General features: G+C 32.2%; 2 protein-coding genes across 2 annotated transcripts in view; both read left to right on the top strand.

Annotated features, from left to right (window-relative positions):
- LOC129222660 (uncharacterized) overlaps positions 1–25120 on the top strand; it is a 516294-nt gene that overhangs the window by 166760 nt on the left and 324414 nt on the right. The window lies entirely within an intron of this gene.
- LOC129223257 (equilibrative nucleoside transporter 4-like) lies at positions 19–24342 on the top strand. The gene is made up of 8 exons (XM_054857823.1): positions 19–472; positions 1596–1670; positions 3912–4156; positions 4801–5086; positions 6850–7037; positions 8737–8977; positions 14664–14828; positions 24098–24342. The coding sequence occupies exons 1-8, from the start codon at positions 19–21 to the stop codon at positions 24340–24342; spliced, it is 1899 nt and encodes a 632-aa protein (XP_054713798.1).

Raw genomic sequence — 25120 nt, 5'->3', positions numbered from 1 at the left:
ACAAACTTTATAAGCAAAATGGATGAAAACATTAGTAGAGGCTACATTCAGTTGGGGCGCGGATCTAAAGCTGACCGATTGGTTCTGAAAAGAGCTGGTCTGCATTCTCGACCGCCAAGTGATCCTTGTCATTGCATATACTTGGCTCTTCTGTTGGCAGGTGTTGGGTTTCTTTTGCCATACAACAGCTTCATCATAGCGGTTGATTATTTTCAGTCTCGTTACCCTGCAACAACGATCGTGTTTGATATGAGCTTGATTTACATACTTGTTGCTTTTGTTGCTGTTATTATTAATAATATTTTAGTTGAGACGTTGTCCTTGAACGTTAGGATCATTTTTGGCTACATAATAGCATTTTCGACTCTATTATTTGTGGCAGTTTTTGAAATATGTTTTGAAGTTTTTGATTTGGCTCTTGGTTATTATGTCAATTTGCTTGCTGTTGCTGTAGTAGCCTTTGGATGTACTGGTAAGAATTTTCAACTTTAAGTATTTTAAATTGTAGTTTTGATACTTTTTGTTTTCATTGTCTTATTAGGAAAAAATTCTTAGTTTTGTATTACTGGCTTATTAAGTGAAATCCTTTGTGGTTGTTACCATTTTTTGGAATCATTACCTTTAATTCTCTGTTGTTCTAGTCAAAATAATTCACCATATATGTCTGTAACCATAATCTAAAAATGAAAGTCAATTTTCTAATCTTGTAGCCCTTTTCTCAAAACTTTTCAGTAAGATAATTTCTTTTTTTGGCACTTGCAATCATTCCATTCTCCCTCGCCCATAATGGGGGGGGGGGGGGCAAATGGGGGCTCAAGCCCCCCCCCCCCTCTTTGCAATTAGAACTTCCTTGCTTTTAGTACTTTTTTCTTTGCAAAACTGTAAAAACATTTCTTCTCCAGCAATTAATGAATACATTATTAAAAATGTCAAATTTTAATAACTCTAAACTGTACTGAAATCGGTTTCTATGGGGGGAAATATCTGACCCCTCCCCCCCTTAAAATTTTGCATATGGGTGCCTTGATTCCATTGACCACACTTTCATCAAAACCAAAACTATTGCCAAATGAAAATTAAGGATAAAACCTCTTAGAAAGTTTTAAAAAATGAGTAGAGCAAGTGTGAGGACTCCATCGTTGGCGGTCTATTGTGAATTTGGCGAAGTTTTGATTTTGACAAAATAGTAGGTGGAATAATAGATAAGTACCCTTTTTAAAACTATGGTGAGTAAACTGAACAACTTTCCCTTTTGAGCTAAACATATACCAGGAGGGGTGTGCTACATGGTACCTTTAAAGTTAAATTCATCTACCTGCGGATGAATTATAGCACATCAATGTGACCCGTGATATGCACATTCCTATTTAATTCAAATTACAATCCTTTTTCTAGTATTGTACAGCCACACTGAGCTGAAACATTACAATTAGCACGGTTATACAAAACCTAAACTTTAAAATATTAATTTTTTATCAAAACCTTTGACTATTAATTTTCATTTATATATAGCTCAAATTGAAAAAAAAAAGAACTCTAATATGAGCTTCAGTATTTGTATATTATTTTGACATAATTTTAAAATTTCTTTTCAGTTCAGCAATCCAGCTTCTATGGCTATACAAGTATGCTCCCTTCACGCTATACTCAAGCTGTAATGACTGGGGAAAGTATGATTATTCTTTTCTTTTTTAAGTAACATTGAATCTGTCTGGATGTTGTGTGCTATAAAATACTTAATTATGTAAAACTTTAATGTTGATTAAATATATTTTGTATCATAAAAATAGTGAAGTGACTTTAAAAATATTAGAATCATTTATAACATAATAACCTTCACATATTATTCTGTTTAAAAATTTCCTCTTAAAAATACAGTATAACTTTGATTTAACAATACCTGACTTAACGGTTTCCTCAATTTGATGATGCATTTCACTGGTCCGGATTTGACTGCTTTGAATGTTTATGCTTCTCGAATTAACGATAATTTTTTCCAGTCCATTTGTTTGAAAAAGAAAATTAAAGGTTCTCAATATGCCCACTTTTTGATGTACGGCATATGTCTATGCAATAGTTATTTTCATCTGACATATGGGGACGACCAGGTGACTTTCTTGTAAACAGACAACCAGTGTTTTTGAATTGTTTATACCATCTTCTAATGATCTTTGTGACAGTAGGCCTGAAATCTGAGTATTCTTAAGAACAGATTGTGTGATGCTTAGACTATGGTTACTAAAAGTGCTGCTTGGGTACATTGACCATTAGTATTGCACTGGGCCATGGTATGCATAGTATACCTTCTGGTCTCCTTTGAAAAATTGCTTATACGCTTTTCTTTTTAATACATTTTATTAATTACACCCAAATCTGTTTTTATGTGGTGAATAAGGACTGAATAAAAAAAATTGAACAAAAAAAATTGTTCGAAACTTCACAAGTAGCTTTAAACAGTTATTTTTGTAAAACAGTTTTAAAAAAAAATATGCGGTGGTTAGGGACTTCGTAAAAAAGTCTCACATAGAAAGTAACCCAAAAACTTACAAAGTAATCTTTAAACGAAATCAAAATAAACCAAGTGGGGATAATTTTTGCTGAGTAGTCGGACAAAATTTCCCAAATGAGGAAATTTTGGGAGGTCACAGTGACTTCCCATCGGGGTGCCTATGTTGTCACTTGAAGATACTGCCTGGCACTCATTTTAAAAATAATTTCGTCACTTGAATCCCAATCTGATTGAAATTTTAATGTACCGCACAAAAAACTAGCATAAAAAGAACACATAAAAATAGGTTTGGGTGTATATTTTAATTGAATGATGAAAAAAAATGTAGCAACATTCACACACACAAAAAAAATCTCCCAACAATGTCTGATAGACATAAACATCTATTTTCATAATTTTATTATCATCATTTATTTTTCACGTATTATAAGTTTATCATAAGTTATAAAAGAATAAACATCTCACTTTGCTATAAGATATATTTTCAGAAGAATAAAAAAATTTACCCATGAATCTACAATTTAGTCTCAAGTTACTCATTATCTTCTCGCTAAAGTTTTGGCATATATTCCTTTTTAACAGTAAGTTTCGGCCCCTAAGCCAGGGCTAAAGCAGTAGTACGTGCAAGATACCATTCATTCTGGTTATCACATCCCAAGACTGAACTTTCATTCTTGTTAGAGCACATCAGTCTGGAATAGTGAATAACCAAGCTGGAGGCAGATGTCATCTCATTGAAGCTAGAATGCTAACAAACTGGTATAGATAAAGTAAATTTATCTCACCAGCGAGTGTCCACAGCATGGTGTGGTGCGACTTGTAAATTAAAGGCATGTACTCAAAAATTGTAGTTCTGCGTAAGTCCTGGTTTAGTGCGGCAACTTGCTGCAAAATACCCAAGCTTTGCCTTCAATTTACGGGTCAAACCGCACTATGTTGCGGACACTAACTGATGAGATAAATTTACTTTATCTACCAGTTTTTTGACACTCTCAGCTTCAATGAGACAATCTACCAATCTACAATGATGGCATCTACCTTCAGCTCGGTTATTCACTACCCCAAACTGATGAGTTCTAACAAGATTGAGAAACTGCAGTCTCTGGAAGTGAAAACTGGGCTGGTATCTTGCATATTGTCACCTCAGTGCACCAGAAATAGAAATAGCACTAAGATATCTTACCGTTGTTCTGAGGCAACGATATGCATTCTTATTTTTTATTCATGTCCAGTATACCTTCTGCTACTTTTATGACTATAGCATTGGTTTTGCCATTGAGCAACTAGAGTCACTTTATACAACTTGTTATGTTGATCAAAATGTTTTTGATGTATTCTGATAACTATCAACAAACTATGAATAATAAAAGTTGACATTTATTTTATTGCATTTTTCTTGCAGGTGCTGCTGGATTGCTGATATCTACTAATAGAATATTAACAAAAGCTCTTTTAAAAGATGAAAAAGTAAACACCATTCTATTCTTCTGTATTTCTATTGGGATTGTTGTACTGTGCTTCGTGATACACTTCATTCTGCAGCGCACAGAATTCATTAATTTTTATGTGAATCTCTGCTCTAATGCATCAGAGTCCGATGATCTTCAGAAACACATTATTTTAGAACCAACTGAGGATGTTGGTCTGGTAAGTTATATTGCATTTATATCTATAGTTGCTATGTATTCTTTTGTTGTTTTGTGTGGCTTTGCTATGGAAAATCATTGTTTTCTGTAAGAATAAACTCAATGCTGTAGTTGACAAAAAATATTTGTGCAAATCTATTTTTTTAACATTACAAGATGACTGTCATAGTAGGTAGATCTTTGTTAGGTCAAAAAAAGGTCAGTTTATATTTATATTACTTTAAAAAATGAAAGGAGATCTTAAAATAAGTTTTGCTTGGTGCAGGAAAAAAGGAAAAACTATCTTTTTTAAAAATGTTGATTTTTTTTATGTATATGAAAAATTGATAAAATCAAAAGAATGCTTAGATGCCTGTTGGAGTATGATATGAGAATAGTGGATCTTCGATCCTAGACCCCTCCCCCCCCCCCCTTGAGAGAGTTTTGTGTGTGTCACTGATAAGTGGCATAACTTTTCAACTTCTTAAACAGTTAATTTATTTATTTTTTGCATGTTATATTTTCTACTTTATAATCAATATGAAATTTTATGCGTGCACAGCACATTCCATGTAGAGCTATCCTAACTGCTGGAGAATGTATAAAAGCATGCTTCAACATAACAAAAAAATTTTGCTATTAAATATAAAAAATTTTACTTTTCAGGTAGACATGTTAGATCCTTCTGAGACCAAATGTGGGAAATATGGAGTTTTGTCACTCCGTTCGCCTCCATCTTCTCCTCGAACCGACTCTCTCGTGCAGTCGAACGAGAAACTGGACCAGGTTTTGAATGATGGCAGTGACGACGATGCCTGGAAAACATCGTGTGAATCTGTCAACTTTGGTCTTCCACCCGCCTCAGGGACAAAATACAGGGTACAAGAAGTGGTTGTGAAAATGAGAGGGACTGCCTACACCAAACATATCCAGTGGTGGAGTGGTATAAAAAGTATGCTTCACAGGTTTTATTAAATTCAGGTTTTATTGCCAGCAATTCCTCTGCATATTCAACTAAAATGTTTAGATAAATACTATCAGACCCAGAGAATTAGTTGCTTTAATTCTGGTCAAATGAAATAAAATGTCCTCCTTGGAAAAAACAAAATCCCCAAGCTGTATAACAGTGTGTGTGTTGCTTGTGTTCCGGGCCAGATTAAGGCATGGACACAGGCCCAGGACACCAACATTTGGGGGGGCACCAAATTTGTAGGTAAAATTTTGATTTTGAACTCATTCCATATCATACTATAGCAAGATGTAAATATTTAATGTAGAAAAAAAATCTCTGTAAGTATTTAATCTGAAATCCCAAAACCACTCCAAGTTCGTTCTATATTTACAACACTTTTTAAAGTTATACCATAGATGATTTTGGCTTTTTAAATTAATGGCTTTTTCTAACCAGCAAAGTAGGACGACATGTAATATTATCATGTTTAATTATCGTAATACTATGTCGTTTCTATTTTTTGTAGTATAAGAGACCACCAAATTTAGTACAGATATGTTAATACACAAGTATCAAGTTATTTTACTGCTTCTCCACATAGAAGAAGCTCAGGGTAAGAGGGGAGGGGGCACAATATAAACTTAATGCCCAGTGTCTTCAAAAACTTTAGTCGGGCCCTGCTTGTGTTGACTGTTGAGATACAGTTGTTGTTAAAAGTAATCATTGATCTAAAATATGAAAAATAGGGGAAGTTTGATAGATCTTGACTACTGTATGTACATTGTAACTAGGTTCAACTCAAACTAGTCGAGCTAGGTAACAAGTCAAACTAGGTTCAAGTTGTGAGGTCAACTTAAACAAGGGCAAACGTTCCATACATTTTTCATGGCTCAAATACCAGGATATTTTTTTTAACCTTGTCTAACCCCTTTAATTAAACACTTAAGAAAGAAGTCATGATGCTTTTTGACTCAATTTTATATTGTGTGATCATTAATTAATTTTAATTACATCAAAAGCCTTACAGCTATGTGAAAAGTGGGGAATGCAAATTCTAGAGTTGCAAATTTTCTAGAAAGTTAGCTGATAGCAGTTGAAAATTAGAACTCATTTTTAAAAGATGAATGTAATGAGGCTACAAAAAATTAAAATCTGAAATTTTATTGAGGTTAATTCAAAACAAAAAGCAACGCTTAACAAAAACTGCAATTGCTAAACCATGAATGACCATTAAAAAAATTGAGATCGTAAAATGAAACTTTATCATATGCAGTATGAAAATCACATTTGTGATCCTAAGCGTGTTTACTACATTCCTTTTTCTGTTTTTTTTTTTTTTTTTAATTTTATATATATAAATGCTCAATTTCAAAATGAAGCAGAAAAACATTCCTAATTTTTCTTTAAAAGTTTGACTTAAATAGTTCGAGTTTTTTTTTTTTTTTTTTGGTTGGAGGGTTGATAAGAAAAAGAGTATTCCTTAAAAATTGAACAATTTAAGTTTGAGTGTTTGTTGCAGAAAAGTTTTTTTTTTTTTTTTTTGCATTCAAAAATTTAAACATCTTTGTATCTTTGTATTAGGGAAGGGGGGGAGGGGAACTGTGGCTTCTTTATGCACATTCAGTCATTTATGTTACATTTAAACTGTTTTCCCTATATGCCAATATTCAATTTGTTGTTATGTGTATAAAAATCTTTTTACAGCATAAATTATTTTGATTCTTACATTTCTATGAATTTTTAATCAAATCGTCTTTCTGTAGGAGGCATCATAAATCGATGGGAAGTGTCTCGTCTGATATGGCCCTATATGCTGAGCATAGGATTGGCCTATTTTGTGACTTTATGCCTTTTCCCTGGCATTGAAAGCGAAATCATTAGCTGTTTTCTTGGTTCTTGGATGCCAGTAATTTTGATGGCAATATTCAACTTGTTTGACTTTATAGGCAAGGTAAGTTTTTCTCTTGAACGTTTTTCTGAGTTAATTTTTCAGTCACTAACATGTTAACTTCACTAACATGTTTGTGCAGTTGTACACCCATACGAAGATAACTTTTTCTTTTGAAAACAAATATTCAAATTCAAAGAGAATGAATCTTTCTTTGGAAACCTAAGAAAAAATTTAACCTTAATTAAACTTAAAGTTCAAAGAGTTCAAAAATGCATAATTTTAGTCAAATTTTGAAGCTTTGCTCCTGATTGGCATCAAAACACTTTTATTGTCCAATATCTCCCTGTAGTGTTTTCATTTATTTTCCCCACTATTTTGAAGTTTATACTTTTTCAATTTGATTAAAAATCTATAAAATATGAAAAGTTTTGTATGTTATGCAAAAAAGCTTCAATATATTAGATAGGGATTTTTTGCAATTATAACTATTACTGCTACCAGTGTCAAAATTTAACTTTATTTTATTGAAACAAGGTTTGTTTTCTAATTTATTAATCATATTTTCCCGTAACACCATGATGTTTTGATGTTATAAAACTATTGTTTCAGAAAAAAATGAAATTTGCGCAGATATACTTCAAACTGAGACAAATCATGCATCTGAAAAACACAAAAATATCAGTTTTGTTGTGTGCAGTCAAACATATATTTTCTATAACTCATTATAGAATTAATTGACTTTTGATATTACTTCTTTTCTGCATTTCTTAAACTGTGCAGTGCTGATTATATTTTTAGCCTGCTTTCGTGTTTGAAAAAGTTAAATTAAAAAAAACATACATCTCTTATTATATCTGGTATATTATGTTACAAAAGTTCAGAGGAAATTTTTAACGCTTATGATAATAGGCTTTTAATGTGCAATCCAGTGTTTTAGTGGAAAAAACATGTTAGGGAGAACTCACCTTGGGGTTTGGGGACTCGACAAAAGGAAAGATGATTTGAAACCAATTAAATGACATTTGCATTGTTTTTGAAGTTAAAAATTAAGCATTTCAGTGGACTAAGAATTTCATAAAATCTTAGTCTAAAATAAGTTTTAAGTTTTTGAATTAGTAAAAGTAACTATTGGAATAATTGGTCAAGCTCTAAGAAAACTTACCTTAATGCTTTCTTCACCACCTGCAGACAATCCTTTAATGATGCCTTTGAATCAATTTATGTAAGATATTATGGGTTCCTTCACAACGGTTTTGAAAGGATCAAAAAATTTTTTAATTAACTTAAATTTTGTAAAAACTTGAAAATTAATTATTATGTTACCAAATAGTTAATAATTGTTGAATAAGGATAGTTGTTTATTCTGACGACGCTTCGCTAGGATTAATATGTTGTAGAATTGGCTATACATAATGATCAGACGAAATGTAAATGGTGAAATAAACTTTTGAAATCAGATTAAAAAAGCATCAAAGTGTGAAATCTGCTGCATACAAAGAAAAAAAAAACATAAAAGATAATTATGACGAATTTAAATTACAATTGCACAAAAAAAAAAGGTAAATGTGGATCCAGAACTCTTAAAATTCATTAATGTTATTTCCATATTAACTCGTACGTAACCTCTAACAGTAAATTCAATTGTTTACAATAAATCTTGTGTAGATTTGATACAATTGAAGATTTAACATTAGTGAAGTTGAAAGAGTTGATTGTATGTGTACATCTATAATGCTAACCACTGTTTGTTTATTTCTAGGTTCTTGCCTCTGTTTCTCACAACTGGACCAGGAGACAACTTCTCTGGTTATCGGCCAGCCGGGTGGTATTGGTCCCCCTCCTTGCCAGTTGTGTTGCTCCACGTGGATCTCCTCTCCTTCCCGGGGAAGGTTGGGCTATGCTTTTCTCTTTACTCCTCGGAATCAGCAACGGCATTGCTGGCTCAGTGCCCATGATTCTTGCACCTTCTGTAGTTTCTGATGAGCAGAAGGAACTTACAGGTTTGGTTTTGTCATTATTTCCTTTTTTTTTTGAGCAATCACGATTGCTTATTGCTTTCACTTGACTGTTTTTGGCGTGCTATCATTTTATTTTCCCACCCCCACCCTTCGCACCATCACCGTCGACTGGCTCCTCACAATGCTGCTCCTATAGCGAAAACCGTCTCCAGGTTGCATCCAGGTCCTACACACACGCGCATACATACACAACTACACACACGCGCATGCACACAAACACACATGCACACACGCATACATACAGACTCCTACACAACAACACACAACTACCCACACATTCATGCCTGCACACATACACAAACACATATGCCTACACACACATACACATACCCCCACACACATTCATACACACAACTACCCGCACACTCATGCCTGCACACAGACACAAACACACATGCCTACACACACATACACATACCCCTACACACAAACACACATACCCCCAGACACAAACACACATACCCCCAGACACAAACACACACACTTACATACACACACTCGTGATTGCGAAAAACATAATTTGAATTCAAAATGTCAAAATTCAAATTAATTCTTTTTTTTTGTCTTTTGATGAGGCAGTGAGAAGCAAAGGGATATAAGTGCCATTGGAGGTAACCAGTACTAATAGTAGGTGAACCTTTCCTCTGTTTTCGGTCAAGAGATAGTACTCCTGGTAGGTACTGCTATACCTCACAATTTATAAAAACTTTTCAATGAAAGCCTTCTTAGGACTGGAACTATAAAAGCGTTTTACACAAAACTTGGAAATGTCCACTTAATCCCTTTACTTCTCACTGCCTCGTATGTTCTTTTTAATTTATTTCCCCATTTCCCATTCATGTCAATATATGTCTTCTTCGCTTGTACTACAGCCTGTTGCTGGCCAAGACCATCTCTCCAAGTCTTTCCCACCTAACACTATACTGCCGTGTGCAGGTAAACGGCAGTATCTGCTGAAACGAGTTTTCGAGATATTTGAAGAAATGCGTTTTGGATTCAATACTAATAATAGGGAAATGTTGGAATTAGACGTCTTTTTCGTGCCTTTTTTTTCAGCGGAAACCAAACAAGCAAGCTTGTACAATAAAGATAACGTGCAATAGATGACAAAAATGCAAAAAAATGAAAAATTTGCAATTACTGCCTTTTACCTGTACACGGCAGTATACCCAGCAATAGTCCTCCATCGGTTCACTCCTACTACTTTTAAGTCCTTCTCTACCCCATCCAGCCATCTGACTGGGGGGTCTCCCTCTTCAGCGTTTTCTTTCAATATTAGGGAAGGTGACTCTTTTTGTGGGGAACGCATCTTCATATCGAAATATGTGGCTCAGCCACCTAATGGGGACTTTATAACCTTAAAAATGTTAAGTTCACCATATTTTTTGTCAATATATGTCACATAGATAAATAAGAGGGAAGAAATGTAGATAGAATTTTCATGAATTTCAACTTATAATTATCATCTAAGTAAGAGCAGTATGTGCACAAATTATAAATTTTATTTAATACCGCCGTTAAAAGAAAAAAAAAGACAAAAATGTTATAATAATGGTACATTTTTCTCTCTTGTTAGTTGAATTGAAATAGTTTTAGAAGACAACTAATTGTTACATTGCGCAGCTAAAAAGCTCAATATTTACTAGTCGCATAACAACATTCACTGTGACATTTTAAATTAATCATCACTTTCTTTAAGGAAAACATGTTCCCATCTCAAATGTCTCTCGTTTAGTTTTATCCCTTCCTATGAAAGCAAAAATTATTTGTCTATCAATATGATAATGTGCAAAATTTGTGTTTTTAAATGAAAGTCTGAAAAATATCAACAGTTTACAAACTCTTCCAAGAGACCTGCAAACAGCACTACCTAATGACACGTAAAAGAACTGTAGTCAGGCTCTGGTAATAAGATTTTTGCTGAGCTCAATTTTGCTTTTGTTGCAAAATAAGAAATTCTTATATTGGCACAATGCCAACTATCATTATCAGCAACTCATTTTCCCTATTTTAACAAATGGAAAAGTTTTAGTCTCAAGGGATGGGAAGTCTTTTTGCCAGAGCCTAACCAGCTTAGTAAAGACCCACTATCCATACTTTTATACAATTACAGTCAACTCTCAATAACTTGAGGTTGATATTTCTTTATCTCAAAGTTTTCCCTGGGTCTCAAACTCTCGAAATGATTGTGGGAACTTCTCATAACTCAAACTAGCGATAACTTCGTGTTATCAAGAGTTGACTGCATTTTAAATAATACAAGCATTGCATAACTGAGTTGAATTCCTGCTCTGAATTAGGCAAGGTTGTAAGTTTTGGCCAGTGGTAGTTTTAACCATGGATAAAACTAGTTAAAACCGACTTGGATAAAAATAAGTTTTGTCTAGTTTTGGCTATTAGACATGGATGTAAATATTTCACAGAAATATAAAACATCAATCCCATAATCAGTCACTTTTCATTATTTAAGTAAACAGTTAATTTTACATACGCAAGTAATAAATGATGGCATATTCCAAAAGTTTAATCACACCATAAAAGAAATATGTGTTTTTTTTTTCAAAAATATGTTTTAAACAGTGTAGGACTCGACCGATGTATCGGCGCCGATGGTTCAACAATCTAGCCATCGGCATCGGCGGCCGATGCTAAATTGCAGGAAACATCGGCCCATCGGCCTTAAAAACATCGAAAAGCCGATGAAATTGGCCGATGTTTTTGGAAAAAAAAGGACCTTTGATGTTTTACCTTTTAATGCTAAGTAAAGGTTGTTTTCATATAAAATTAATTACTAAATTTCAGTATGAATTTCTATTTTAGTCAACCCTGAAAGAGTTTTTAATACTGCATTCAGGTACCAAACAAGTTAATTTTTGCATTGTTTCTTGCTGCTGGATGTACGTATGTATCTCTCATAGGTCATAACTCCAAAATGGTAATTTGTAGAAGGACTAGCGGCGTTGCCCGGCTTTGCCCGGTCTACCTTGAAAAAAACCATTGCGTCAAGTGAAGTGTCTTCAGTAACCAGGATTAAATGAAAGAAAAAAAACCACCATGCAAAATTTTCTCGCCAAACAATGACGACAGATACTAAAATACTTTTAAGAAACTAAAATAAAATGAGAAAGATGGATTTAAAAGGCGTAACCATGGAAACACAAAATAAAATAAGTTTAAGAATTGAAAATGAGAAAGATGGAAATAAACAATGAATTCAAAAGGCGTTACCGTGGAAACGCAAAATAAAATGGTTAAAAACTTGAATAGAGAACAGATTTTTGAACTTAATTTAATTCGCTTGTAACTTTTTTTCTAATGGAGATAGAGGGTTAAACTTTCGACCTTAGGTCGAGTTAGATCTGGAGTAAAAAAAAACAGCTCTTTCCAATGCTGTCAAAAAGAAAACTGTGGGACAATTCCTTCACTTTTTATTGATGGATTTAATGAAGAAAGTAGTGCCTAAATTTCAGCTAAGCCTAAAAAAATTCGAGCTAAAACCGTAAAAAACTCCCGCCGCAATATTAGGTTAGAGCATTGGAACAAATTGCGTAGAATGCGGAAAATTCTTCCCTTTCTAACGATATATAATATTACTATTTGCGAGTAATGTTTCACCCCCATATTCGGGAATTTATGTGAAAATTAACCTTAATTGGAATAAAAAAAGAACTATTCATCGAATTGTTTCCGAACTGGTCTGCAAACCTTCTCAGGACTTAAAGGAACAAAATGTGAAAATTTCAGCGAAATCGGTCGGGTAGTTCTCGAGTTTTGCGAGTTCAAACACACAGACGCTTTTTGGAGACTTCATTTTATACTATGTAGAGATAAGTTTTCGCATGTGGGGTGTGCGTGTGCACTTCCTTTTTTGTTTTTGATCGGGTGTTCTGAAAAGCCTGTTGTGTTACTCATTTTTTGTGGCTATTAATTACTTATTTCAATACAAAACTAATATAGCGTCTCAGACTGACGATTATTTGGGGATATATTCCGACCATGGAAACAAATATGAGATGGCAAAACCGGGTTTTGTGTCATTTTGTTAGATTCCCGCTGAGCCGACGGTAATTTTTAATTTTTCGATATTTGTAATATAAACCACAGTAATGCAGTCTTTTCTGTATCGCTTCGGCGGAGTTACAAGTTGGGGCCCATTGAAATACATTTTGGGGCCCTATTTCTCTATCACGGAAGATGTAAAACATTTATCATAAGCATTTTTGTACTTAACTGTGTACTTCTGCCAGTGTTCATATAACTTTTGGAAACATTCCTGGAAGCCCTTTTTTGCTACCTTCTGTGATGCAGCTTTATCTTCTCCTGACGGAAGAAAGCAGTGTTCATGCAAATGTTTTTTTTTTTGCTGGGAACAGGTAAAAGTCACACGGAGCTAAGTCCGACGAAACGTTATGTTATTTGTTTGTCATATCAGATTATTGATCAGTCGAACCGTGCATCCTCAACATTAAAGTCGCCTTCTTCCCGACGATGAAGTTAAAGCAGCATCGCAAGAGGCCTTACAGGAGATTGCGAAAAATGTCTTCCAGGAGTGCTTCTAAAAGCTATACGAACGTTGGCAGAAGCGCATAGTCGTTCAAAGTGACTATTTTGTAGATAGATGTGCTTCGGTAATGTGAACTATTCAGGGTAAGGTTTTATACAACTTGTCCTCAAACTTTTAGATCATACTACGTACGTATGAGTTTTCAACTTACTATTTCATAACGTTTTTGAGTGACGTAAGTTTACGCGCATGAAGACATCACTAGAGAATTTGCGATAATTAACTGAGGAGGCCTTCAAAATGGATATTTCGGTCATCTACATGTTCTTAGGTACATATGCATGTACAGATGTGCCGAAAAACTTGTGAAGTTTAAATTGGGTGATCGTTAAATAAAAATTTAGGTCAAAATCTGATTTTTTTTAATGACAATTCTTTATTCGTAGAAAGGAAGTAAAGTGAAATGGGTCAATGATCCTTTAAATCCCTGACAATTTGATCAATTTATTTCTGTTTGATTTTTTTTTTTGGCCATCGGCCGTCGACCATCGGCAATCGGCCATTTGGAGGAAAACAATCGGCCATCGGCTATAGGCCATCTTTGAACAATCGGCCAACAATCGGCATCGGCCCATTGGCCAAAAAATGCCATCGGTCGAGCCCTAAAACAGTGTAGTACAATGTATAATTGTTTCATAGTTTTATGCTCACAAAAGGAATTTTAAATTTAATCAAAGTATATTACTTATTTTTAATACTACATTGAATACATGTTACAAGTTTTTTGAAGAAAAGTTGCATTGAAATCAATAAATCAGTTTTGAAAATTATTTCAAATATGATTAATATACACATTCTATTTCTTTTAATTATTCATTAAAATGTGCAACATTATACATACACAATGTATGTGTGCACATGTTAGTGTACTTTTATACAATGCAGTTTTTGTCAGCTCTATAGTGGTTAAATCCAGTTTTGGCTGGTTTAAACCAGTTTTTGCCAGTGGCATGGCCAAAACAGGTTTTTTCGACCAAAATTACAACCCTGGAATTACTTGTCTTAAACTTCAATTCCTAATTTTCATCACAGCCTTGGATATAGTCAACTCTGCTAAACTAATTTTAGAATCAAAAAGTAATGAGATCTGTTTCTTTTTTCCAGGCAACATCATGACTCTCTCTTACAGCATGGGTTTGACGACTGGATCTGGTGTAGCTTATCTTATAAACTACTTCTTGGGAGCACCTCTTTTGCATCCGTGTGCAGAGCCCTACATTCCAGAGGACATCCCCATGTTCGACAACTCAACGTTCGTGCCAATCAATGGTACATACTCGACTCCAGATTTTCTCTGGAACATCACTTTGCCATTGAATTTTACTGGCGTAAATAGCAGCGTGTTTTAACGTGTTTTGAAGGTTTTAATAATTATTTTTACTCGGAATTGACTAGAGCAATGGTTCCCAAACTTTACCAACATAGTTAGAAGAACTAGATTTTTTTACGGCGTCCTAGCCATATGTTTTAATTTTTATTCAGATTTTTTTTCTCATTATTTTGCTTGTTGGGGAAAATCATGCTTTTCCTCTCTCAAAAAGTCAATGGTAAACGTTTTTTTTTTTAAATTTAAGACAATTCAAGTATTGAATTAGTGAAACATTGTATTACTTATGGAAAAGCCTTTCTTCGATTTTTAGTCAATGAACAAGTAAGGAGCAAAAAATTTTTTATCTGAAATTCAAACTGTAACTTTGGATTCTTATTGCTCCAAAATTTAAATATTTCTTTCACCTTTTTATTGTAAAAATAAATTGTTACGTAAGTTTTTATAACATGGAATATACTACAGTCATTTAGAGACTGCAGTTTCATCCTTGTTACGGACTCATCAGTCAGAAATAGGGAGTAACCAAGCTGGATGCAGTGTCATCCATTTGAAACTGATAGTGCCAACAATCTGGTAGCTCAGCAGCGAGAGTCTGCAGACATGTTGCGGTTCAACTCAGTAAGTTGAAGGCAAAGCTTGGGTATTAAGCAATAAGTTACTACCCATCAGTCAGAGCTAACCGACAGCCCAGTCATCCCAATTTTCTTTTGTTTTATCGATAGTGTCATCCTAGGATATGAAATAATTTTTTTTTTTGTAAATGCACATATATTTTTAATCGTTATTTTTATGACCTTAGTTATATTGTGCTTAGAATGCATAGCCCTTTTTTGTGTTGTCTCTTGACAAGCATAATAAAACAAAGGGAGTGTTGCAAAATTTTTATATATTTGTACGATTTTGAAAAGAAAATCAGAGCTATAAGTGTTTTTTTTTTCAGTAATTATTATTTGCTAATTATATTTAAAATTCATGAAAGTATTAATTGTAACAAATCATTTTCCCTCCTTTTTTTTGTTTGCTTAGCAACAAAAAGTTTAGAATATCATAAACACCTTGCAGTACAACTCATTTCTTGTTGTGGTATCTGTTTTGGGAACCACTGGACTATGGCAATTAAAATGATCCCTGCTTGCTTTTCATGAGAACACCTGTACTCAATGACTTAAGAAATATAATTTGCTGCTTAAAATATATTATTACGGAATTTGTTATTTCATTTTTATTCAGAGGGAAGGGGATAGGGATTGCTAAAATTATATTTATTTTAATAAATATGTATGTTATATATTCTGTATGCCTTCTGCTACTCTTATGACTACAGACCTGTTGTCGACTTTATTTTTGAATTTTAGTACTAGAAAAAAAGTGTTGGTAAATATTTTGTGTTATACCAAACTGAATGTTTATCTCCATGTCAAATATTTTTTAGAATACCAAAATGAGATGATAATGTTAATATTAAATAAACAACTGTTTTTGAACTTCAAGGCTTTTATTTTTTAAAGCCCTTTGAAATGAAGTTTTGTAACAAAAACAGGATTTTTGTCACCTTTTTTACTATGCATTTCCAACGTCTAGCATTGCTGACTTTCTAAAAGTTTTCTGAAGCGTTTAATAACAACACATATAAAATTATTAAATACATTGCATGTTGTTTTGAATTAAAAACACTTTTGACTTGATATAAAACAGCAATGACTTATTTTGAAACATGTGAAAACTGGGTGTTGAATGGTGTGAAATTGTATACAAGAGTAATTGAAGCAATTTAAAATTTAGCTTATTTTAAGAGATGCAGTAGTATGAACAAAATTTAGTAATAAAAAGAAGTATTCAAAGAAACATTGCCAAATTTTCATGCTATATTCTTATGAAGAAGCATTTATTAGATTAATAAGAAATGTTTAAGATAATAGTAGTAAATAATCAATCAAAAATGAAATAGTTTAGATACCTGTTTTGATATTTTGTATGAGTTGCAAAATAGTTCTTTAAGCGTAAAACTGATCCTTAAGATTTGTACTTTTTAAGCAAAAATTTGAAATGCAAATTTATGTTTTTCTACTGGTAAAATACCTCATGTATTTGTAATGTCTTATGAATAAAATTCTTGTGCAGACTTAGTATTTAAGTTTGAAAACTGAATTGTTTAAAGTTTTAAAATCAAACCGATCGACAATTTGTTGATTTTTAAAATTTTGCGTTTAATTGCTTCTAGTTTTCTTCGACTACGCTTTTCCATTACTTAATAAGTTGTATTTGTTTGTTAGAGTTTTATCTGTTGTTCATTTTATTTGCAAAAACTTTTACATTGTTAAGCGATTCTTTTTTTCTTTTTTTTTTGATAAATGCCACGTTGATGTTTCTAGTTTTTTTCTGTTGTTTTTAAAATTTTGTGCTGTTGAAAAATTTAATTTTGTTGGTATTTCATTATGCTTTTGATCTGTCATGTTTTGTCATGTGTTTTGAACGTACTTCTATGCATTGATGTCAGTGAAATGTAAAAATTCATGTCCTCATTTTATTATTATTGTTATTTTAGTACTAAATGGCTTAAGAATCTCAATAAGTTTGCACTTATGTTTTATGGTTACACTGTGTTTATTGAATTTGTATGTCAAAGATTTAGTTCAGTATTTACAAACATTCTAGTCATTGTTTAATTTAATCATTTGAGAAATTATTTATTTATTTGTGTGGAAGTGATGTTTGAAAATGGCTAGGATATAACTTAATTTTATCTTACTTTTTTAATGTATGTTGAATTTAGAAATGCATTTAAAGGCCATACACTTATTTACTATTTATGCATTGCTACTGTAAAGCTGGTTGATTTTTAAAGAGCACTGGTTTTTTTTCCTCTGACCATAGGTGGCTTGCTTGTGGGGGGAGGGAGGCAACTGCTTCCGCACTGTAAAAATCAGCAATTGATCCAAAAAAATGATAGTGTTGATCAAATGAAATGTTTAAATAAAGAAGAATTGACTTAATAAATGCATGGGAAACAAAAAATGATAATTTTGATCAAATAAAGTGTTTAAATAAAAAAGAATTGATTTAATAACGATGTGTTTCACATTTTTCTAATGTTATTTCATAAAATTTATGATTTTTCTATGAATCCTGGGCCTGATTACTGAATAGGACCTAGACTAAGACCCCAACATTTAGCTGCCCCCAAATGGCTGAAATTACTTTAGTCTATGACTAAAATTGTTTCAGCCAACAGCTAAAGTTATAAAGTTTGAATACAGGGGGCCACAAAAAAAGTAGTTGGCCTAGGGCCTCTCGATATCTTAATCGAGCCCTGTATGAATCAACGACTACAGTCAACTGTGGCTACCCATCAAAATTTTTGGAGAATGTCATTTAATTAATAACTAAGTTAAAACCCAATAACTTGGCCCAGTTTTCTAAAAAAGTAAACTTAAGGGGTAACCCCCCCTTCACTTATTTGTCCCCCACTTTCTTCTTTTTTCTTAATTTTTTTGTGCTTCAAATTTTCTTTTATATAAGTATGTTACATTTAAGCTAGGTGGTAGTTTAAGTACCTACATTGTAAATGTTACAAATGGGAACATAAATGTTTTATGCAAAAATTTACTGTGTGTTCTTGTAACCAGATACATTTGTAAGAAATAATGCAAAGTGTTTTATATGTTCATTAGGACTTGTTCTTTATTCCTGTTACATAGAGCGAGCGAAATTGTGCAGACTAAAAACTTTTTTTATTATTATTTAGCACTTTAATTCTGATAAAAGTTGCAGCAAGCATTTTACACAGTTGATTTCCATATTTTAAATTTGAACATGCAAATTAAATTTGAAATCTGTGCAATATTTGTATCAAAATTGTACCCGTGCACTGAAAAGTAATGTCATTCAGTACAATGCAATGAATACCACGCTTTGAGCTGGAAATGGCTTTGCAAAAGGGTTAGGCATTTTTATTAATTTATTATATAAGTTTTTATCTTTCATTGTAAGGTGAGACATAAGTTTGTGATATTTTGCATTTTTTCGAGCAATATACTTGCATTCAAGGTTGGCAAAAACCCGTTTTTTTTTTTTTTTTAAAGCCCACAGATCCAGGGTTTTTGGGTTTTTTTAAATAAAACCCCCAAAAAAACCAAGTAAAGCTGGGTTTTTTAAAAGAAATGTAGGGTTTTTTGTCTTTTTTTAGTAAAAATGTGGGATACTTGTAGCATATTGTAGCGTAAGTATATGAACAAAGCACAAAAATTGTCTTGGTGTAAAAAAAGCTGGGAAATTCAGTGTTTTCTGAAGAAAAGTATATAAGACGACAAAACTCAAGAATGGGGAAGTTTCAGATTTTTTAGTTTCCATGATTGCCAACAGTTAAGGCAAAGTTACTTCTCGAGTGATAAAATCTATTGTTCGTTTTTAATTACTACATTTTTTTTTTTTTTTTTGCATTTTACTTTATTGTATTTCGTTTTGTTATGCAAAACTACTGTAGAACCTCAAGTAGTTTAAATCCCTTTTTACTGAATTCCAGCTTAATCAAGACATTTCTTTGATTTTTATGTTTCCTGTTTTTCTATTTCTGTGTACGGAGTAATATTAAACTTTTTCGTAAGATAATGAAAATACTGTACATCCTATTCCAGTTTCTGTCCGACCGTTTGTAAAACCTGCTAATTTCTAAAAAATATACCTTGTTTATTCGAGATTTGTGACGTGTTGGTTTGCACAAAATAGTTCACATGAAAGCCTTTTAGCTAGAGTAGTTTCCTCTGTACAATCTACAAATATCGAGAAAATCAGACGTGACAGGACTTAAACAAGATAATTTGAGTTATTAATTGACCAGTTAAAAAAAAAGTTAAATATATTTATTTAAAATCTTTGAAGTATTTTTTTTAATGCCGTTAAGAGTTAAGAAATACTATTAAAGTTCAAAATTCATTTTTTATGTCCATTGTTTGTGGTGAAGAACAAATAAAAAAGAAGTTTAAATTGTGAAAGTATTTAAATTAATTAATTTCTTCATAAACTTCTCAGAAAATTTTAAAAAACCCAAAAGTGGGCTAAATAATGGGTTTTTTCAAAAAAAACCCAATTGGGTCCAATCCGGCCAACCCTGCTTGCATTTAAATCTTTTTCATTATTTCCTTGCATGTTTATTTATTTATTTATTCATTATTGTTTTGTTATTTTGTAAAACTTATTAGGTGTTTGTTATTGTTATTAATTTATTCTTTTCATCTAGTCAGTTCAAAGGACAAGCTATTTTGTTAACAGTAACATATTTTAAGTGAATCAGAAGTTGATATTATGATCGCTAGTTATTCTGTGATTTGTATAAATAATGGAAACAACTTGCATTATAGTGTTGGTAGTAGTATTATCGTTTTTTATGCATTATTTTTCCTTGTGTAAACAAGAAATTTAGCCGATTGAATCAAGATTTATTAAAAAGACATCATTTACTTTTTTGGCCTTCATTTTTATAGCATAATTTGGTTTTGAAATGATGTCAGATTAATAATAAACTTTTCACAGGATATGAGCTTTTTTTTTTTTTGTTATATTTTATTAAGGTATTTGAGTTGCTGACTGATGCCATTTTAACATATTGTCACTGACAGCACAGGAGTAGTCAAATAACTAAAACTATGTATGTTTTCTTTCAAGAGTTCACTTTCCGTGAAATCAAAAAAAAAAAAAAAGTCTCCTGTTTTTTAGAACACTAAAAAAAAAAAAAAAAACTGAAGAGAGAAAATGTACCTAAGATTTTCTTTAATTTTAATTATTGTTAGATAATGCGAAATAATTTCAAGTATCTCATTATTTGAGACCTCATTGTGCATGCAATTTAAACAGACAGTTGTTTTACTATTGACCAAATCCAATGCCGAGAGGTACAAATGTGCAGGAAGTTTTTTTTACTTTTTTAAAATTTATTTTTTAAATCCATATTAATTAATTAATTTATTTATTTGCAACCTGAGATAGCTGTCGCATTTTTCAAATCTGCTGTTGTACTTACTCTACAGCGGTTTTGCCATTTCTATGAAAATAGTTTTTAATCAGCACTAGGTAGAACAAAAGGATATTTAATTTTAATGGGCTATCCAAAAGCAAATACAGGCATCCATTGTTGTATGAAATTTAATTGTCTACCTGTTTTATTTTAACACTCTTTTAAAACTAATTTAAATAATACCACTAAAGGCATTGCTATAATTTCAGTGATATCATTTGTTTTACCCCACTTCAATTATAATTTTAATGTGATAATTTAAATTATAAATTTGTGCTCAAGAAACCAAAAATTTAAAAAATCTTTCTTTTTTTCATAAATGATTAACAAGAAGATTCTTACAAATAATTTGTTGACATAATACAAATGAAGATGTTCCTTGAGGAAATGATTTTCTGATCAACTGTATCAACCTTTCTCTTGGGTAATTTATAAATGAAAAATAAATAAATAAATAAATAAAGACTGTGGGATTGCTAGTAAAATAATATGGAAATATCAATTTTTAAATTTAAAAAAAAATCGTAATGGAAAAAAATGAATCCTTTGCTATACTGCAGTCAAGATTTTTTTTCTGAAAAATCTTTAAAAATGTAAAATTTAAAGAAAATTGAAATATCCTTGTTTTTACAATTTTATTATGTTTCCAAGTAGCTTTAAAGAACATTGAAATCAATTTTTATAAGGCTGCATATTCAGCCAAAGTTCAAAATTTGAGTTGATTAAAAAAACCAAGCCCATCATTTCAAAGTTTTCCAGAGAAGGGAATTCAATACATTTTCTACGAAAAAAAAAAAAAACCAGCAAAACTATTGTGCAAAATACATTATTATATAATGTTTCTAAAATCCAGGGGAGGAAGAAAGAATTAACCCCCTGATCCCCTAAATAGCATATATGAAAGGAATACATAGCCTTTTTTTTGGGGGGGGGGGGGTTGTACGCTCTTATTATCAAAAAAGCTGATGAGTAAGGAAAATAATTTGATGAAAGCACCTCAAAAAATTATTTTTTCCTTCTTTGGCCTGCGCTGTACTTACATTGGAGTATATTTTCTTCATTTTTGTTTAATGTTAAAAGCATCGCTCCATTTTAGTACTGGATATAATTACATTTTTAATTTATTTATATCAGTATACTCGTATACATATCATTTTTTTTTACACAATTACTTTCTTTCCCTTTATGTTTGATTGTTTCGTTTTTGAAAACACATTTTTGTTTTTCTGAAATTGTTTTGTTGAATTTTTAAAATTTTAAAAACAGTTGTTGCTATTTAAAATTATGTTTTTTTTTGTTGCATTGTTTATTAACTGGAGTTTATATTTATTCTCACAAATGTAAATGTTTTTTGAAAGTTTTTTGAATCAAACTATTTTTGACACGAAGTTTATCAAAACTATATTTTTGAGCAAAGTATTCTCTGTTTGGTTTTAGATTTTTCTGCTTTATATGTGCTTAAGATGTGTACTGTATTATTCTTGTGTAAATATAAAATAAAATTTGAATTTCAGCTTCGTTTTTTATTCTTTCTTCCTCTACCTTCTGCCACGACACCCTAGGGTGCCGTAAGCATTGGCGAGGGGTGCCACCAGGGTTCGTACGGGTAATGGAAATCCTGGAAAGTCATGGAAAAAAAGTAAGCGAATTTCAGACCTGGAAAAGTCATGAAAAATTGAAATTTTCATTGAAAGTCATGGAAATTTATTTCAAGTCATGGAAAAATGTCTTGGACAAAGAGAAAGTAACAGTAACTAAAAGAGCATTAGAAATCTTGAGTGGTTTAACACTATAGCACATAAAAGCAATTAAAAGTGGAAAATTGAACAATCCAAAAATCAAGTCTGAATTTTGAAATCTCATTGCATCCACTTCTGTCGCAGCCGCTTGCCTTTTTTTGCGATGTGATTTTTCTGCTTGGACATCACTGATTTTGAATAAACTGTTATTTTCAACACTTCTTATGTTTCATATTCTGTAGTAGCGAACTTGCACGTTCATGGTTTTGCCACGCCCACTCAAAAAAAGCAATTCAATTGCATCCGAGTTCGATTTCATCACTCGTAAGATTTTTATTATTAAATTTATCAGAGTTTATCTTAATTTATTGAAGATTTTAGAAAATAAAAATTTTTAGTCAGGTGATAGAATACAAAAAAAAAAAAAAAAAGAGAAATTCTAATACTCTAAAAGAGTAGTGCCAACATACGACCAGCAAAACTAATCCAAGCGACCCACTGCTACGCTCAATGTCAGGAATCTAACATGTTCTGGAATTTCTGAACCTATTAATTTATATACACTTGAAGATGTGCAAATAAGTCAACAAAACAAGTATACTTTTAAAGATTGAAAAAAAACCATTCAATAATGAATTAAAAAAGATCTGGTTTAGAAATTTAGAGAACTAATATACTAAGCGGCTTTACTTTAAAGAAGCAAAATATTGTCAAGTTACGTGGATGATTAAATGCTCTGTTGGACACTAAAAGGCAACTTTTGAATCAAATTTATTGAAACTTAGTGATGACTCACTCATTCAACCTTTTTCCCATTCAATATCATTTTGCCTGTTTATAAAAATAAAAAAATGTTACATATTTAAGCATCATCATATTCGTTTCACTGCATTTTTACGTTACTTAAATTTATACGATGAAGACAAATAAGAATAGTTTAGTTTTTTAAGTGTACACTTATATTTTTTCCATCATGAGTAAGTGCTTCAATGAGGCTGTGGCATTCATGTAGACGTTTTATTAATGCTCATTTTCAAAAATTAGTAAGTTTGAGATTAAATAGTGCAATTCTTTTCGTGTAACAAGGTCACGAAAATTGTCATTGAAGTCATGGAATTTTTTCATCCAAATAGAGTATGAACCCTGTGCCACGAAGTGTGCGGATTGTGTGGCAATTCCCACTTGGAAGGCTTTTTAAAAAAACATTACCAATATTGCAACAACGTTGATTTTATTGGAGAAAGAAACTACCAATTTTTATGTCCCAAATGCTAGGTACATGAACCTTAAGTGATTCAAAAGCTAAGTCTAATGTCTAATTCTTGTTTCACTCGCGTCACCACAATGGTTGATCATTTTCCAAAAAGATGGAGCATCCCTCATTTCCTCTAAAACGAGGTTCCTAATCATTGGATTTGACGAGATTTTGATGTATGGTGACAAACACTTTTTTCTGTAGCCACCGTGTTCTCCGATCCTAACTTCAAGCCATTTTTTCAACGCTGTTACATCAAAGATAGTGAGTTCGTGCCCCATGGGCCATGTCGTTTGGAAGATTTACGCCAAAAGATCACAACTACATTTTCTAATATTGATTGTGACATGCTACAGCGAGTGGAGGAAGAATTATACTTCAGATTTGATATCCGTAGCAGCACGAAAGGTCCATATATTGAACATTTTAGGAACAAAACAACAACTTAATTCTCCAATATAGTCAGCGTTGTTGTTGTAGTGGTATTATATTTGTTTCAGTAAGGGCATCCAAATCACAGAGGGAATTTTGATCTTATATGTATATAAAATAGAAATAAACAAGTGTGACATGAAAAAAGTATAATTCTTTAAAGGTTTCCGCAAGTCGGATAAGCTTGAGAACCCCTGCTCTAGCTAATCTCCATCTCCATGTTACACACGTACACATGTTGTCCTTCCCATACCTAATTATTACTTTCAGACTAATATACACTGGGATTTTTTAAGTGAACATTGGTGCAACTGTAGTTGATACATTAATCGCAGAAATTGCTGTACTAGCTCGTTTATTCATGGTAGTAGATAACTATCACTGAAACTTTTAAAATGTTTAAGCTTCGTTGAGATCTTAAAGTTAAAAAATAATATTTACCAGTTTACCGGTTGCAGAATGTTTTCAGCAGTCAACGTCTGAATTAAAAATTAAAAAATAAAACAGTCTGCAAGGTAACCCAACACTAGTTTTACCGTAAACGTTAAATCAGCATTAAGACAGACTTCAAAATATGATGCTGATATAAGTGAATCGATTATTTCAGAAAGGGCACAGGTCCCATTTTTTGCAAAATTAAGTTAGCTGTGGTATTACCATATTTGTATGCAGAGAAATTGACTAGTGTCGAAGGAAAATGAATCCTTCTACCAAAAAAAAAAAAAAAAAAAAAAAAAAAAAAAAATTAGGGGCCACAATTTTTGTAGAAAGGGCGTAAGTCCCGTTCTCATGTTC

The sequence above is a fragment of the Uloborus diversus genome, chromosome 5 (genome assembly GCF_026930045.1).
Source record: "Uloborus diversus isolate 005 chromosome 5, Udiv.v.3.1, whole genome shotgun sequence".
Classification (NCBI taxonomy): domain Eukaryota; kingdom Metazoa; phylum Arthropoda; class Arachnida; order Araneae; family Uloboridae; genus Uloborus; species Uloborus diversus.
Note: the sequence above shows the minus strand (reverse complement) of the source record. Positions and strands in the feature narration are given on the sequence as shown.

Excerpts from the sequence above, each read along its gene's own strand:
- LOC129223257 (XM_054857823.1), top strand. The coding sequence starts at position 19 with ATGGATGAAAACATTAGTAGAGGCTACATTCAGTTGGGGCGCGGATCT. Across the intron at positions 7,038-8,736 it reads TGTTTGACTTTATAGGCAAG|GTTCTTGCCTCTGTTTCTCA; the intron begins GTAAGTTTTTCT and ends GTTTATTTCTAG. Across the intron at positions 14,829-24,097 it reads AACGTTCGTGCCAATCAATG|CCACCGTGTTCTCCGATCCT; the intron begins GTACATACTCGA and ends TTTTTTCTGTAG.